The following is a 15,688-nucleotide window of genomic DNA, read 5'->3' on the forward strand; positions in this document are numbered from 1 at the left end:
AAATATAATCATCACAACGACAATACTTTCAAATGGTTATTTATTGACTTTGCATTAATGAGACATGTTGATCCTTTCTCCTAGACAAATGTTGGCGCCTACTGAGAACAATAATATGCACCTAGTTTTATTTCCCTGACATAGATGAAAACTTCTAATACTTTCATCCCCTGCTGTTACTAGTGGTTTTAGGCATCAGTCTAGTGACATAATATATTATTACAAACCTTATTAACCATTATTTAGATAGAAAAGTACTGAAGCAAAATGTGAAGAAAAGGCAATGAAGAAAGATGACAACACACAGGCTAAGAAATGGTGACTGGAAAAGCAACTCACCCAATCTATAACTGAAGGGAAACTGTATGAATCAACAAGAAGAAAAGCGAGATAAAATACATAAAACAAATTCAAAAGGAAAAAGGATGAAAACATTCCCTGGGACAAACCAAGTTATATGGGACAGAATAGAACAAAGGGTTGGAAAATTCTTGGAGATTTAAGGTGGAGACTTGTGAGACTTAGGTTTGGGGAGAGATGGGATCGAAATAGGGTATAATTCCACAGAGTCAAAACATACTGATTTCAAATAGTGGAGTATTTATTTTATTTTTTATTATTAATTTTATATACTGCCCTCCCCCTGAGGGCTCAGGGCGGTTTACAACAAGGCGGTATGCAAACCACCTCTGTCAGATTCTCAACAAATTTATGTACAGGCAACATCTATAATTTAACCTTGTTCTCTTCTTCTTAAATTAACAATCCCATTTTTTTATGTAGACCTTCCAAGATCTATATGTACCACAGTACAGAGAACAAATCAGAACAGATCTGAAATAAACAGATTCATTGGTGATTTAAAAAAAAACTCCAAATGATAAGAGGAGCTTTAAGAAACAGAAGTCCTCTGTGACCATTGCTAGGTAACCACAGCATTCTAGGCCTGGTTTTTGTCAATAAAGGGCAGGAGGCAGGACCTTTTCCAGAGCTGTTTTAGCCCTAAGGGAGAATTCATTGGCTGGGTTGCCAGCTCTGGATTGGGAAACCCCACTTCTGTGCATGGGGGTGTTGGAGTGTGTGGAAGGGTGGGGGAGGGATCTCAGCAGGGTACAGGGCCATAGAAGCCACCCTCCAAAGCAACCATTTGCCCCAGGGGAACTAATTCTTGTAGTATGGAGATCAACTATAATACCTGAAGACATTACTGGCATTGTGTTCAAAATTAATCAAATGAATAAATAATTGTTGGTACCATTATGTGTATGCAAACACATGCAGGTGCACATATGGACATAGCCCAATCAAATTAAAGCCACATAAAAGAATATATTGTGTAAAGATGCATTATGTACATTTCATAGACAGAGTAAACAAAAAAGAAGCTAAAAACAAGGAACAACAAGGAAAAAGAAAAACATCTAAACTATACAAACCATAAAAAATAATTGAACATATGCTTATTAAACTAATTTAAAAACAGTTTCTATCAGCACAGGAATGAGGATGGTAGCAGGCTAGTATCCAAATCTACAGCCTTAATGCAACCACGGAAAAGACCCTGTCTCCATACAGTTGGCAGGGACAGATCCAGGGCCTCGGGAGAAGATCTCACTGAGCAAGGAAGCCAATACTGGAATACCCGCTCCGCACAACCCTTCAGATACTCTGCCTATAAACCAGTGATGACAAACCTTTTTGAGACCGAGTGCCCAAACTGCAACCCAAAACCCACTTTTATTTATGATAAAAGGAGACATGCCAACATGGCGAGATTTAACCTGAATACTGAGGTTTTGAGTAACTAGAAAAAAAAATGGATTTGAAAACTCCAAGTGAGGGCGTTACTCGGGAGTAAGCTTGGTGGTAGTCAGTGTCTTTGCTTCGAAGCAACTGTGCAATGCTTTGAACGGGTGAATCATGACCCTAGGAGGGTTTACTCAGAAGCAAGCCCCATTGCCAGCAACCGAGCTTACTCCCAGGTAAAGGATCACGCTTTAGTTCTTCCCATGAAAATCAGTAGGGTTTAACAGAACTTAACAGAGTTACCTACACTGCTTCCCCAAAACTAGGTCTTAGGTTTAGTGCTAATAATCTCCCTGAAATACTTGCACTATTATCACATGACGAGCTCTGTTCATGCGTGCCCACAGAGAGGGCTCTGAGTGGCACCTCTGGCACCCGTGCCATAGGTTCGCCACCACTGCTATAAACTGTCTGCAAGTCTTTAAAGCTTTCCAACTAATCCCGGATGTGCTTGAGCGTTAACGATAAACTGGGTTTAAATGTACCCCTAGGGAAGCCAATGGCAAGCCATTCTGTAAGCAAAGTATGCCTAGTAAATGCCATGATGAGACGCCACCTCATAGATCAGTAATAACCCGGTGCCTGCACAGGGACTACCTTCACTTTTTAAAGGGCACTTACTACTCAGGGGATGAGAAGAAGTCCCTCAGTATATGTTCAGAAGCATGTTTTAAAAATCCCAAGTTCGGGGCCACTGGGGTTCAAGTTCTTACCCATCTTTCCTTCTAGAGGTGATGAGCTAGGTAAGAACCAAGCGTCACTCGCCCCATAGCTTCCCCCCACAGCTCCCCCGCTGTCTGGCATCCGGGGAGAGGGACCCATGATGAGAAGCGCTTGCGCGTTGCAGCCGCTCGCTCCCCCGGTGGCCTCTGACTTGCAGGCGTCGCTGGGCTGGCCGCGGCGGCTGCTCGATGCCTATTTTAGTCAAAAGGTCCGACCGCTCGGCCGCTGCCCGCGTTTCCCGCAGTTCCCTGAAGGGGTCGCAGAGGGCGCCCGAGAGCGCTCTTGGGGCAGCTTTCCCTCCATCCCTCCGGTCTGCTGGCGTTGCCAGTCGTTTTGGGCAGAGCAGGTCTGAAGGAGAGCCCGGGGAGCAAAGGGCAATAGTGGGAGGGCAGGTAAGACGGCGGCGAAGAGTTGGGCAAAAGGGCGGGCGCGGAAAGGACCCCGAAAGGGTGCGGGTGGCGCGCACGAGAACAGCCGGGGACTGGGCAGGCGGCAGGACAGCTGCACGCGGGCGGCGGCGCCTGGGACGAGCCTGGCTCCGAGGCAACGCCGGTCTTGGTTGCTGCGCTCCGCGTTTCTCCCAAGACCTTGCTCGGGACTCTTAAGCGGCTTGCAGACTGGAGGAGGGTGGAAACGTTTCGGCGACAGGTCAGTTTTGCAGAATAAGGGAACGACCCCGAACAGGTCTCGTGACAAGAAAGTCCCATTCTCTTGGCCTGTGTGAGGGACCCGTGCAGGTCTGGTTATAATCCTTCCAAATTCTCCTTTCTCGGCCATCTGGGGAGTATTGTCTTCTCCTCCTTCCTCTATTGGTCTATTTCAGGACCATGCTTTAGGATCGGCTTTGAGCTGTATTACCAGGTCAGCCCCATGAAGCTGAACATATGCAGTCCTGTATTAATTTAGGCAAAAATATGCTTACTCGTTCCACGGTGGCTTACGAGCCCTGTTTGCAAAATATTTGCCCTTGACTTATTCATTTGTCTTAGCATTTGTTAATGAACAAGACAGCATGCAAAATGACACAAAAAGCATTGTATATGCTTTGTAAATTGCATTCTAGGTAGAGATGTCCCAGACTCCCATTTTTAATAGACCATGCCAGTGTTGAATGAATAATCTTACTGATACCAAAATACTATTTTTGTCTGTTCACAGGACAAAATCAGCTGTTTGTAACGATACTCCTTTTGAAGCAACAAAAAGCCAGGATCCACAAAACAGACTGTAGTGAGCAGTGGAACTTTTCTTGACAGTGTGCATATGTGTGACCCAATGCAATATTTTCAATATTTCATGAATGCTGAAACATCTGAGTTTGCTTCCCTCTACCTCAGGGGTAGGGAACCTGCGGCTCTCCAGATGTTCAGGAACTACAATTCCCATCAGCCCCTTCCTGCATGGCAATTGGCCATGCAGGAAGGGGCTGATGGGAATTGTAGTTCCTGAACATCTGGAGAGCCGCAGGTTCCCTACCCCTGCTCTACCTCATAACTTGCCTTATGTGTAGCTGGGATATCTGAAGTACTTAAAACGTTCAAGAACTGTAATCCTCAATTCATCTCTTTCTAGGTTTGTCTATCACACGTTGAGGTAATGCTGTAGTGTTCCTTTTTTTCTTCACTGGCAATAAGAGCAGGCTTGGATGGTTTCTGGAAATGTTTCTGTCTGTTGAAAACCGTTGGAAGAGGACACAGTTTGATCAAAATAGTGATATGTGGGAGAGGGGCATTTTCCCACAGACTGTTTCCCAGTCAAAGTATTTCTCTTCTCCATCACTCCTCCCCTTATCTTGCACTACAAAGAGAAAGTCACTCAGAGGAGACTGATTGGAAAGACTCCATGGGAAACGGATAAACCATCCCTTTTTCCTGTGGCATGCAGCGTTTTGGTGCCATTGTGGAACCCAATGATCAGTAGTGAAGTAAAAATAAAATCACTCAGAGACTCTCTGCATGTCTCTTGTACTATGTTTGGCTTATATCTCTGTGACAATTGCAGGCCATTCTGCGTATTGTTTCTTGGATGTAAGTCTCACAAAGATCAATAGGGCTAAATGTAAAGTAAGCATTGCTGACTTAAAAGTGCTTTTTGTACTGTTCTTGCATTTTGCATGAACAAGGGAAGTGGAAAATAATTCACTGGGTAGAATTATGCTCTTATTACAGATGTACAAAAGGTTTTAGCTTCTGATTCCATTAACATTGCTTGATTTTTGATGCATTCTTGAGGTCAAGTATATTTTTAATTTGTGTTTAGAGACTTACTGTTTTGAAATATGAGAATGAATTATTTAACATGGTAGTCATTCTAGGACCTCGCTAGGGGCAAATTAATTCAGATGTATTTATTTTGACTATAAGAAAACAGCTGACTAGATGACCCTGCCCGCTAAGCAGCATACCAGTCTTTATATGTAAATGTAAAAAAAACCAGCGGGAGGGCCTTCCTCAAAGTTGCTAGAGTCCAATGGCTCAGCTGTATGTTCTCCAAAGTTAATCTTGTAGATCTTAGCTAAGAACAAAGTCCTTATGTTCCATCAGTAGCAATGATAGCTGCTGCACTATGACTTTTTCCTGAAGTGTAATGTTGAGAATCAACAGATTGTATGAGAGAAGTAATTGCCAACATGGTACTTCTCATGTAAGTTTGCCCCAGGTGTAACACTAGGATTTTAAGAAGCTTTGTTATCAAATCCTCCTACAGGATTTTGAAATTGGTGCCACTTCAGTAATGTGTCAGCAGCATTACTGAATAACACAATCCAAAAAAGCAGTGAAAGCTGCATTCCCATTTGTTTCTGTTCTGTCATCCAATTTCTTGTTTTTAAAATTTGGTTTGTGAGGACTGTGGGTAGGAAACAGACCTGACCTGTACATTAGCGAGTTGCTACCTTTTTAAATAAAACATAACATAATTATTAATGGGGGGGCATATGGCAGAGGCTAATTAAGAAACATCTCTTGCTAGTGTCCATGCATGGTCAGTTCAGTGGAGGAGCCAGAGATGTTATCTGTTTGAATTCCATTTTGACAATAAGGTAAATTTATTTCTGTCACACTTAAAAGTTGGCTGCCAGAGAAATGTGCAGTATTTTGCCTTGTATTATCGGCCTTGTGGTAACAGTGCTATATTTAGTAGTACCGCCATGGCTCCATGACAGCTTGATAGGTGTAGGATAGATAAGATGAACTGCTACTTTATTTTTAAGTTCTCCATGCTGATGACTGCTTCATGCACAGAACATATGTGCATAGACTTCCTGGCCGGTGCATTTTGTGTATAGATAGGGTAGCCATTTGTATTATTTGCTTTAGACATCAAAACACCTTGGGACAGCCCTGGAAAAAACTGAATTACTTATTAAAAACCATTGTGGCATAGTGTTGGACTAGGATCTGGGTCATTGGAGTTGAAATCCCCAGTGTGGTGGGAAAGCTCGGGCCAGTCTACATTCTCAACCTAACCTGCCCCACAGGGTTGTTGTGAAGATAGAGGGGAGAAGACTGAGGTCAGCTGCTTAGGATCTCCAATGGGGAGAAATACAAGATATAAATGAAAAAAAAATAAATAAAACTGTGCTCATACACAAGGCCCATTTTTCACAATATTAAATGTAAAAAAGTTTAACTGTGAGAGTCTGACCTAAAGATGTATATCTCAGATCTGTCGACATATGAAACTGCTGCAAACATGAAGCTTAATTTTCCATTTTTTAAAAAAAATTCAATTATTTTTACAATTTTTAACAGGCAACTTCAAGATGAACCCTACACAAAGTTCAATCACAGTGTCCCCTTTGAGTTTCTTCCTTGACTTCAAAAATGCCACTTCTGTGCCTTTGAATGAAACTGTGTGTGAAAACTGGAGAGAGATTCACCACCTGGTTTTTCATATGGCTAATATTTGTTTTGCAATTGGATTAGTGATCCCAACCACTTTCAATCTTCACATGATTGTTCTACGAGCCATGCTAACGACAGGTATGACAAGTACTATATATCTCTTGGCATCTCTTGGCAACTAGAATTCATGGTTCTTTTAGGGGGTATACAGTAGCTTCTGCTTGCCTAGCAGGTTTTTCAGCCTTATTAAAAATACTGAAATAATATACCACCTTTTACTTTTATGCTGCTTTGTAAGTGTCCTTTGAAAATTTCTAATGTTGCCTAAGCAGCTTCCCACTTAGCTCAGAGTTCTGGTGTATAGTTAAGGGAGAGTAAAAATCTATCTAGCATGCAGTTAGGCGCATTCATGTCCTTTGTGGACATGCCTCATTTGGACCAGGTGGGAAGCATCAACAAACACAAGCTCCTAACACATCTATAGTGTAATAGGTAGTATGTCTATATGTATAGATGGTTTATGTCATCTTTTCTCCATCTTCTGGACACACAGGACTTTATATATAACTTATGATTGCTTAGCACTCTTACGTTGTATGCATGAAGGGAGCATCCATAGTTCTCCACTATGTCTGCAGATGGCTGTGGATGAGCAGAACCTTAGTTTTTTGTTTCTTAAAGGAGATTGTTATACTAACAGTGAAAGTAGAAGGAAATGAACAATGCAGTCCTATGCAGAATCATACTCTCCTAAGTTCATTGAAGTTAATAAGGTTAGAAAGGTGTGGGTCTGCCTAGAAGTGTCCTGTAAAATTACCTTTTTGTTATACTCTCTAACTGGGATAGCGGTGGGATAACCAACTGTAACTTTGTGCTTTATGTGTGTGTATGCATCATCATTAGAGATACAATTTGTTTTTGGCAGGATGTGCACTTTTTATCATCTGGGCAACACTTTTCCGCTGTGCCTTGGATATAATGGTCTGGAATGTAGTATTCCTGCTTATCAACCTTCTTCATTTTATATATTTGGTATACAAGAAAAGACCGGTATGTACATTGCCATGAAACCATATAAGGCTTTAAAGGCCAACAACAGCACCTTCAGTTATACCTGGGAACAGTGTAGGTGGGTCAAGACTGGAATGACATGGTCCCTGCAGGTCCCCATGGTGAACATAATGGCTGCAACTTATTAAGGACAGCCATGTGCAGAGTGTAATGTAGTAATCTAAATGTTACCACTACATTCACTGCAGCGACTTGATCTTTTCTGTCCAGAAAAGGCCACAGCTGACTGACCAGCCAAACCTGATAAAAGGCTCTCCTGTCCACAGCAACTACTTGCCTATCCAGCAGGAGCAACCCCGATGTAGGGGTTTGTTTCTTCAAGCATATTGCGACTTCAACCAGAACAGGTGCCATCTTAAATCTTCATTGCTTCTAGAGACTCCATATCAATAGAGCTGCTTCAGGTCAGGAAAATAATGTGTGGACAGGCTTAAATAATTCTCCTGTACTGAAGTTCAAATTGAACTTGGCATGGAAGCTCGTTCATAGAACTCCAGCATTACATCTGTCTTGATCCTTACATGGTGTTCATAAAATAGTGGAGAATAAGCCTGTCAAAGGCTATGAATTATTATAACTCCAAATATATTCCTCTACACATAGATATTGAATAGCAGAAGTGATGTACTTTGGGTGAGGGCTCTTATTTGTAGGATTTTCATAGGCATTTGCTTGATGGTTGTTGAAAACAGAATAGTGGGTCAGATGGACGACTGATGTAGTAATCTTTCTGGGCTTCTTTTACATTTTTATTGTTTACATCATTTTTTTTCTCCTTCCATGTTCTCATGAAGCACTGTTCTGTGTGAATCTATTATAAGGGGAGCAAGATGGAACACTGATCTAACTGTTTTAGGGCTTTTCTAACTGTTTTCATCTATTTTGTTGTTCTGCTTCTATGTTCTTACTAACTACTGCAATATATTATTCTCTTCCACTTTAATATGTGTCACAGAAAACCTCTCTTGGTATCTGTGATACAAGTAGAGACTAATGCATGTGATATTTGGGCTGCTGCATCAGCTCGCCACAATTTTAGATTAGAAAGACTGAGGGGAATCCCCTCTCCGCACTCCTCTCCCGGCCTCCCATCTCACTTACTTCCCTGACTGTCCTGGTGGCCAACATAGAACTCCCCTGCTGCTGCCATCCGAACTCCATGTGGGGCTCAGAGCTGGCAGCAGGTGCAGAGATGCAAGCCAGGCTCAGGCCACCTCCCAGCTTCAGGCTCCACTTGGGGCTTGGAGGCAGCTCTGTACATATGGGAGCCAGCACTGGAGTCCAAGTAAGTGGGGAGAATGAGGAGGAGCAAATTGAGAGGGTGGTAAAATTCAGATTTGTGTATAATTGATCTGATTTTTTTGTTTGCTTTTTGGATATTCCTGATATGACGGTTCGGAGATATCCGGATTTGCCAAATAAATAAATCAGGTCAATTAGACCTGAATCCAAATTCAGTTTCTTTTCTTTTTTTTGCCTACCCCTAGTCTGAAAAATATAATGGAGTATGATAATCAGTATGGGTAGCCATATTAATCTGCTTTACTAAAAATGAGTTTAGCCTAGTGGCTTAATTCTTTGCTGCATCCCAGCATAAACTTTTTTTTTGAATACTATTCTTTTGTATACTTGCCCAAAACTTGATTACATTTGACTTTCTTCTTGTGCTTCCTATATGTTAAAGTCCTTTGATTTTGCTATTTTAAAGTCTCATACATAAAATGACTGTAGGTGAGGATAGTCCATCTAAAAAGCGAACTGTAGTCCACAAAAGCTTACAGTGAAATTCAACTTTGTTAGTCTTTGAACTGCCAAAGAACTTGTGTTTATTATTTCAGTCTTTAAGTTGCCAGTGCCACTTCCCAGAACCCAGAGTGTACTTATTGTCATAGGTGGGCTACTAAAACTACCATTCAGGCCTTGGTGACCATTAAAGCAGATGCTTTGGATTTTTGCATTCCTAACATCCTGTTTTCACATAGTGAAATAGTTTCAGGTTGTCATCCTTTTGCCTATCTGTTGCAACATTCTTAACAATCATATCATTCAGTGGGTCCTTCACAGAGGCATACCGGCTGGGGGCAAGACCTTATTTAACGCCCTTGCCCCATTTACGGCCTGCCAGAAGCTGCCCCCCACTTCTATCGGAGGTCATGCCTGCCTCACTTGAGCAGGTGCAGCCTCCAATAGAGGTGGGCCCCCCGGCAGTAGCTGTCATTGGACCAGGAGCCTGCCAGGGGCCCAGTGCCAGCTGCTGTTGGGCCTGCCCTTGCATTGGAGGCTGCACCTGCTTGAGCAACCCAGGCGCGGTCCCCCCTCTATCAGAGGCCATTCCTGCTCGAGTGACACAGGTGCGACCTCCAATAGAGGTGGGGGAACCCCAGCAGCTTGATCATGTGAGGGCCTGATTTTGCGCCCCCCACATGATCAAATGGGTGGCATTTATATATATATCCAGCTTTCTCCTGATCAACTGCAGAATATTCTCCCCATTTTATATTTTGACTTGTCATCAGACAGGCTGATAACATTAGCTTAGGAAAGCCATGATTTTGGATTTTCAGTGACTTAAATTAGTGTTGATATTATGCTGATGCTATGATAGAGGGTTTTTTTAAGTGTTCCTGGTTTTCATCTAAGCAATAATCCTCCTCTTTTGACACCATTCATTTTATTTGCTAATTGGCTGTTGTGATTGGAGACTGGAAGGCATACACAGACTGAGATTGCTTATTGATGCATACCCTGTGTGTACTATATATGGAAATACACATACCTCCTCCTTTACCAAGTTATTTTTGATTGCAGAAAAGCTGTATTACTCTGATTCTGCATGTATTTCTGTTGCTTAATGGCTGTTCCTAAAGAGGCATAGTACAAACACAGTATGTGCAACATTTTTGCTTTAAATGCACTGAAATGAGGAAGAGAAGGGACGTCTGGTATGTGGTCCAGTATGATCAGCCAGTATAATATCCTGTGTAGGTGGAAAGCAGCATGAAAGTTGATTGACTGACATATTTCTCAGTTATTATTGTAGATATGTGAAGCAACAATTAAAAAATATTAAAGGAACAAAGGGGAACAAATCCTCAGAGAGAACAATTCTCTTCTCATCCCAAAACATTTTTCAGCATCTCTCTTTTTATAATAGAATACCTCTATTTTCTTGATAAAAAATAGTTTCTTGCTTTGGCATCTTCCATCTTTTTTTGTAATAAGAAAAGGAAATCTAAAGAAGATTTCCTCAACCTTTCCAGTCTGTAGGGACTTCTAAAATTGTGATACGGGGAGGTGACTCAAATGCAAAATGGCTTCCGCAGGATGCAAAGTCAACCATAAAATGTCCAGGAGTGCTGTCATGTGTAATTCTGATAGTAGGTCATCAGCATTTCAGGTACAAACATTTTAATGGGTTGCTTTTAAAAATTAACAGTTTTCAAGTATTTTCTTTTATATAAACAAAATAAGTATACTGATTGAGCTAGCTAAGAAACTCTCATCTGGCAGTACCTGTCAGTTTTGCAGGTATCTAAGACACACTTGCAAAAAGAAAAAGAAAAAAGCTTCTTCTTGCTATCCTTATACACAAGCCCTTCTCTCATGATCCCAGCCATTTTTCACCCAGCTCTGTTACTTTTAGCAATGACACCAGTGCTGAAGGACTGGTGAGGGCTCTTTGCACGTGTGTTCAGTAAGAGAGAGATTCTTCCGGATAGATTTTTATAAAACCATTAAAGATTTTTTAAAAGTGAACAAAATTTTATGTAGTGATGTTATTATCAACTTCCACCTGAAATATCAAAATGCATGAAAACTGGGAAGACCTGGTGCTTTCAATAGACACTCTGTTAGGTGCATTAAGCATTTTATCTGCATGGTTCTGTTCTGCAAAATAAAGTCCCACTGTGTTTTTAAGGATATCACTCTGCTGTTTGCATAGTTAAAGTACTACACATAAACTACTGTCTGAGTTATGCCATAAACACAAATAAAACTCAAAAAGCTCTTCTTGGCCACCCCCTTCTTGGCCATCCCCTTGTGTGAGTGCCAGAAATGACTCGTGGGATGGGGTGGGGGGCTGCATGGCACCCATGGCTGCCATGTTGGGGGCCTATATAGGCAGGTTAATTATGAAGAACTCAATCTCCAGAATGGTATCATTTTTCCTAGTTGTTGGGGGGTTTTTTTTGTTAAATTTTGCATTTACTAGTGTTCCTATATTTCTTTGTGGTTCAAAACCCGGTCTTGTTTTTGCAGTTCTTTCCACCTACTTCCTTGTCTTCTGCAAGCCTAATTGATCAATCTGCCTGTGTTTTCAGATAGACTAGGACAGAGTGTCCTGGCTAAGAGTTGTGTTGATTCAGAAGGACTTCCAGATTTCAGCCAGCTCTCTTGCCTCTTTCCTGTTTTGGTGCATAAATGAGTGGGGATTGTTCAACAGGCACTGCTTCCTCTCCTTTGTGAGAGACTGCCTTTTGCATAGCTTTTCTGGCATACTCAGGTCAAATTTTGTAACAACAGGAACAACAACAAAGCCCCAAACAAATCCCTGCTTAGCAATTATATTATACCCTTGCAGACCCAAAGCAAGTACCACTGGGTTTGCTTCAAAGTAAGTAAGCATAGGGTTGTAGCTTTAGAGTGTTAATGGATGACATATATATTATATTGTTCCTATTACAAGAATCTTGAATGGTAGGTAAATAATATCCCTATATTGCTGGAGAGATGGGGCTGAGGCAAGGATAGTATAATTAGCCTAAGGCCAACAAGGGAGTTCACGGCAGAAGCAGAATTTGGCTTGGGAACTTTCTGATTCTTTTCCTTTGCCACTAGGATTGACCTTTAGTGAAAATCACTCCATTAGCTGCATATTATGCCAGATTGGCAGAAAGGCTCTGAGACAGAAGAAAAGGCTTTGTGCTGTTTTATTAGATCTTTGCACTTGCATGCGTGTAGTTAGTTATAATTCTGTTTTCAGCCATAAATATTCAATGGTGGGATTCAAATAATTTAACAACTGGTTCCGGTGGTAGGATTCAAATAATTTAACAACTGGACATTTACAAGCACCATTTTAACAACCGGTTCTGCTGAAGTGGTACGAACCTGCTGAATCCCACCACTGTAATGGTACCAAAGAAAACATTTAAATGTCATGACTTAAATATACCTCTTAAACCAGAAATTTAGAGTTTCCAGATCCCCTCTAGCTACTGGTGGGAGTTAGGGTCTTTCAATTGACTATTTGGTGTAATTTGTTGATTAAGGCAATTTTATGACTAAGTGTAAGGTACAGTGATGGTGTTACATAAATTCAAAGGAACAGTAAGTAAATAGTGTAAAGATTATGTGATTGGTAAATGTATTGTCCTGGGTTTACATGAAGGTAATAAAGGCTCATTGGCGGGGGTTAGGTAGGTAGGGCTTGCAGATCCAGGTTGAAAAAGTCCCGGAGATTTGGGGATTGAGACTGGGGAGGACAGGACCTCATAGGGCTTCAATGTCACAGAGTCCACCCTTTGAAGTATTTTTTTTAATTTTTCATATTTCTATCCCACCCATTCCTGAAGTACTCATTTTCTCCAGGGGTACTGATCTTTGTAGTCAGGAGAGGAGCTTGATTCCAGTAGATCCCCAGGTCTCAGCTGGAGCCTGGTATCCCTGTTGTCCATGTGCCACAGATAGTATTGCAATCTGTAGACCAAAGCAAAGCCGTTACTTATGAGCCTACGGGGTCAGTTTTACTGATCACTTAAATTAGTGTGGTCTTGTCAGTTTCATTAGTATATTGTGTTACGTGGTTACTGCGATATCCTGCGATATCCTGATGTATCTGTGTTTGGTAAACAGCCTATTTTTGCAGCTAATACACAACTAATACCTTTTAAAATTTTATTGCAGATAAAGATAGATAAAGAGCTCAGTAGTCTGTATAAGAGAATGTTTGAACCTCTCCATGTGCCTCCAGAACAGTTTCAAAGATTGACTGGACAATTCTGCAATATTCAGATACTAAAAACAGGTCAAGCGTATGCTGCAGAAGATAAAACATCAGTAGATGATCGATTAAGCATTCTGCTAAAAGGAAAGTATGTGCCTAAAAGAGTTTGAATGGGAACTTTTCTTTTTTGTAGCTTAATTGGATAGTGGGGAAATCAATAGCAATACTGAAAGGAAGCAATATACAGTAACTTTGTGGCACTTTTCTACTTTAAAATGTGTTTTAGTCCCTTGTCTTTCTTGCTTCCAGCTGCAATTACATTGTGGCTTTAGTAAGATTGTTTGCATAGGTATCCAAAATTCAGGACTACACCATTCTGGTTGAAAGTTCAAGTATTAGTTCATTTTGTGTTTGTGTGGTCTAAGTGTGTTGTTGAGAAATTGTACTGGAAAGGTGTCTGACACAAAGCACAATGGTAGTTTATAAATCATCCTTTGTGTTTGGGAAGTGATTGCTCTCTAATTCCTGGATGAATTAGAAGTGAATGGAAGAAAAAGTATTCTGCATGGAGTACTTCATTGTTAGATTGAGTGCTCCAAGACTTGTCCTGATGTTGAAAACTGATTGGAATCCACAAGCTGTGCAATTAATTCAGTAATCATTCAGTCTTGAATTAGTCCTTACATGTTATCAGACTGATTGTAAGTCAAACTAAAGCTGTGAATGATCACTTTGAGTTAACTGTTATCAGTTTTCCATGGCATGGTGGTTAGGAACAGTGGACTGTAATCTGGAGAACTGGATTTGATTCTCCACTCCTCCACATGAGCAGTGAACTCTAATCTGATGAACCATACTCCTATACATGAAGCCTGCTGGGTGACCTTGGGCCAAGTTTTGACAGAACTCTGTCTGCCCCACCTACCTGTTGGGAGTAGGTGCATGTTGTGGGTAGAGGAAAGTGAGGAATAAAAGTGAACACTTTTAACACAGCATTACATTTTATTTGCTTTGTGGTCTCTTTACAAATTTATTTTTAATTATCAACTTTTACCTGGGAGGCGGAAGTCTGTTTTTCATTTTGTAGCCAGCAAAGTCATTGATGTATCTTCAATTTTTGATCATCATTTCATAATTGTGCTATAACACTAGCTATGTGTGTATGCATGTGTATATACATGCATATACATATATATTTAACACATACAGTGTTATCTAAGGCCCACACATTCAGAAGTGCAAGATAGCCCTGATCTGTTCCATAGTTCATACTTGGGATGTATGTAATGCTTCCGGAATTTTGTCTTTTTATTAATTAATCAGGCAGTGAAATCAGAGGCTAGGCGTAAAATGTAAAATTAAAACTTAAAAAATAGAATCTTGAAAGGGCAATATTAAATCCATTGTTTTCAGTTGAATACACTAAAAATTAGGATTATAATCTTACTGGCCTTATTTAGGATTGAATATTACTGTCCAAATACTAGAAAGTGATAGTTATTTATTAATACTCTCCAAGTGTTTTAATATGCTATCAATTTAGTTATTTTTATCCATCATACACTGACACTCAGTAATCACATATGGTTCTTTGACACACCATTTGGGGCTCTTCTGGTCATTTTCGCAATGTGGCAACTGACCCTGTTTCAGGAAAGTAAACCAAGGCCTTTGTCCAGTTAAGCGTGGTGTTGACAGATGGCTTCCGTCTTGAACTGTAAGCTGCAAACCTCCCTCAGGTGCAGGCCTCATGTCAGGAGTGGAAGTAAATGTTGATCATAATCATGACTGTGGCTTTTTGCAAGCTATAGGATTAGTATTACTTCTTGCTAATGAAGCAGATCAATATTGATCTTTTACATACACAAGACTTGGATTGAAAACTGATGATCAGATCAAAGTCACCTAGTTAAAATTATTTAATCACATTTGAGTTCCTAAGCAGCACTCCAAACCACTGTGGATAGTAGTTACCTGGTAATAGCTAACTACCATGTATTTGAATGTGCCATGATTATTCACTAATTATGCCCGAAATGATACACTGGACTGGTACAGTTATGACATTCACAATATGGTGACCATGGCTAGGAGAATCTAATATCTGTACTGGATTTTATTCTTTATTTTCTCCCTTCTTGTGAACAGATTCCCCTAACCATTTTCCTCATGCTGCAGCATTACTAGCTTTTGTCAGGATTTATTGAACAGCTTCTAAACCATTGCCATGAAATTAGTTCAGGTCTTATGAACATGGTTATATGTAAAAAGGAAAGGAAGAACAAATTAACACATT

At 40.7% G+C, this 15,688-nt stretch overlaps 1 protein-coding gene across 8 annotated transcripts in view; it reads left to right on the top strand.

Annotated features, from left to right (window-relative positions):
- LOC125431082 (popeye domain-containing protein 3-like) overlaps window positions 1-15,688 on the top strand; it is a 74,669-nt gene that overhangs the window by 42,770 nt on the left and 16,211 nt on the right. Inside the window, exons 1-6 of one of the 8 annotated variants that reach the window (XM_048493689.1) lie at window positions 2,728-2,921; window positions 3,688-3,759; window positions 5,500-5,569; window positions 6,282-6,512; window positions 7,300-7,424; window positions 13,353-13,540. In XM_048493689.1, the coding sequence (XP_048349646.1) occupies window positions 6,293-6,512; window positions 7,300-7,424; window positions 13,353-13,540 (533 nt within the window). In that variant the 5' untranslated portion in view covers window positions 2,728-2,921; window positions 3,688-3,759; window positions 5,500-5,569; window positions 6,282-6,292. Of the gene's footprint in view, window positions 1-2,727; window positions 2,922-2,950; window positions 3,178-3,687; window positions 3,760-4,004; window positions 4,123-5,499; window positions 5,570-6,281; window positions 6,513-7,299; window positions 7,425-13,352; window positions 13,541-15,688 lie in introns of those variants that run through there. The other 7 variants (XM_048493659.1, XM_048493670.1, XM_048493700.1 and 4 more) reach the window with 7 other exon arrangements.

The sequence above is a fragment of the Sphaerodactylus townsendi genome, linkage group LG01 (assembly GCF_021028975.2).
Source record: "Sphaerodactylus townsendi isolate TG3544 linkage group LG01, MPM_Stown_v2.3, whole genome shotgun sequence".
Taxonomy (NCBI): domain Eukaryota; kingdom Metazoa; phylum Chordata; class Lepidosauria; order Squamata; family Sphaerodactylidae; genus Sphaerodactylus; species Sphaerodactylus townsendi.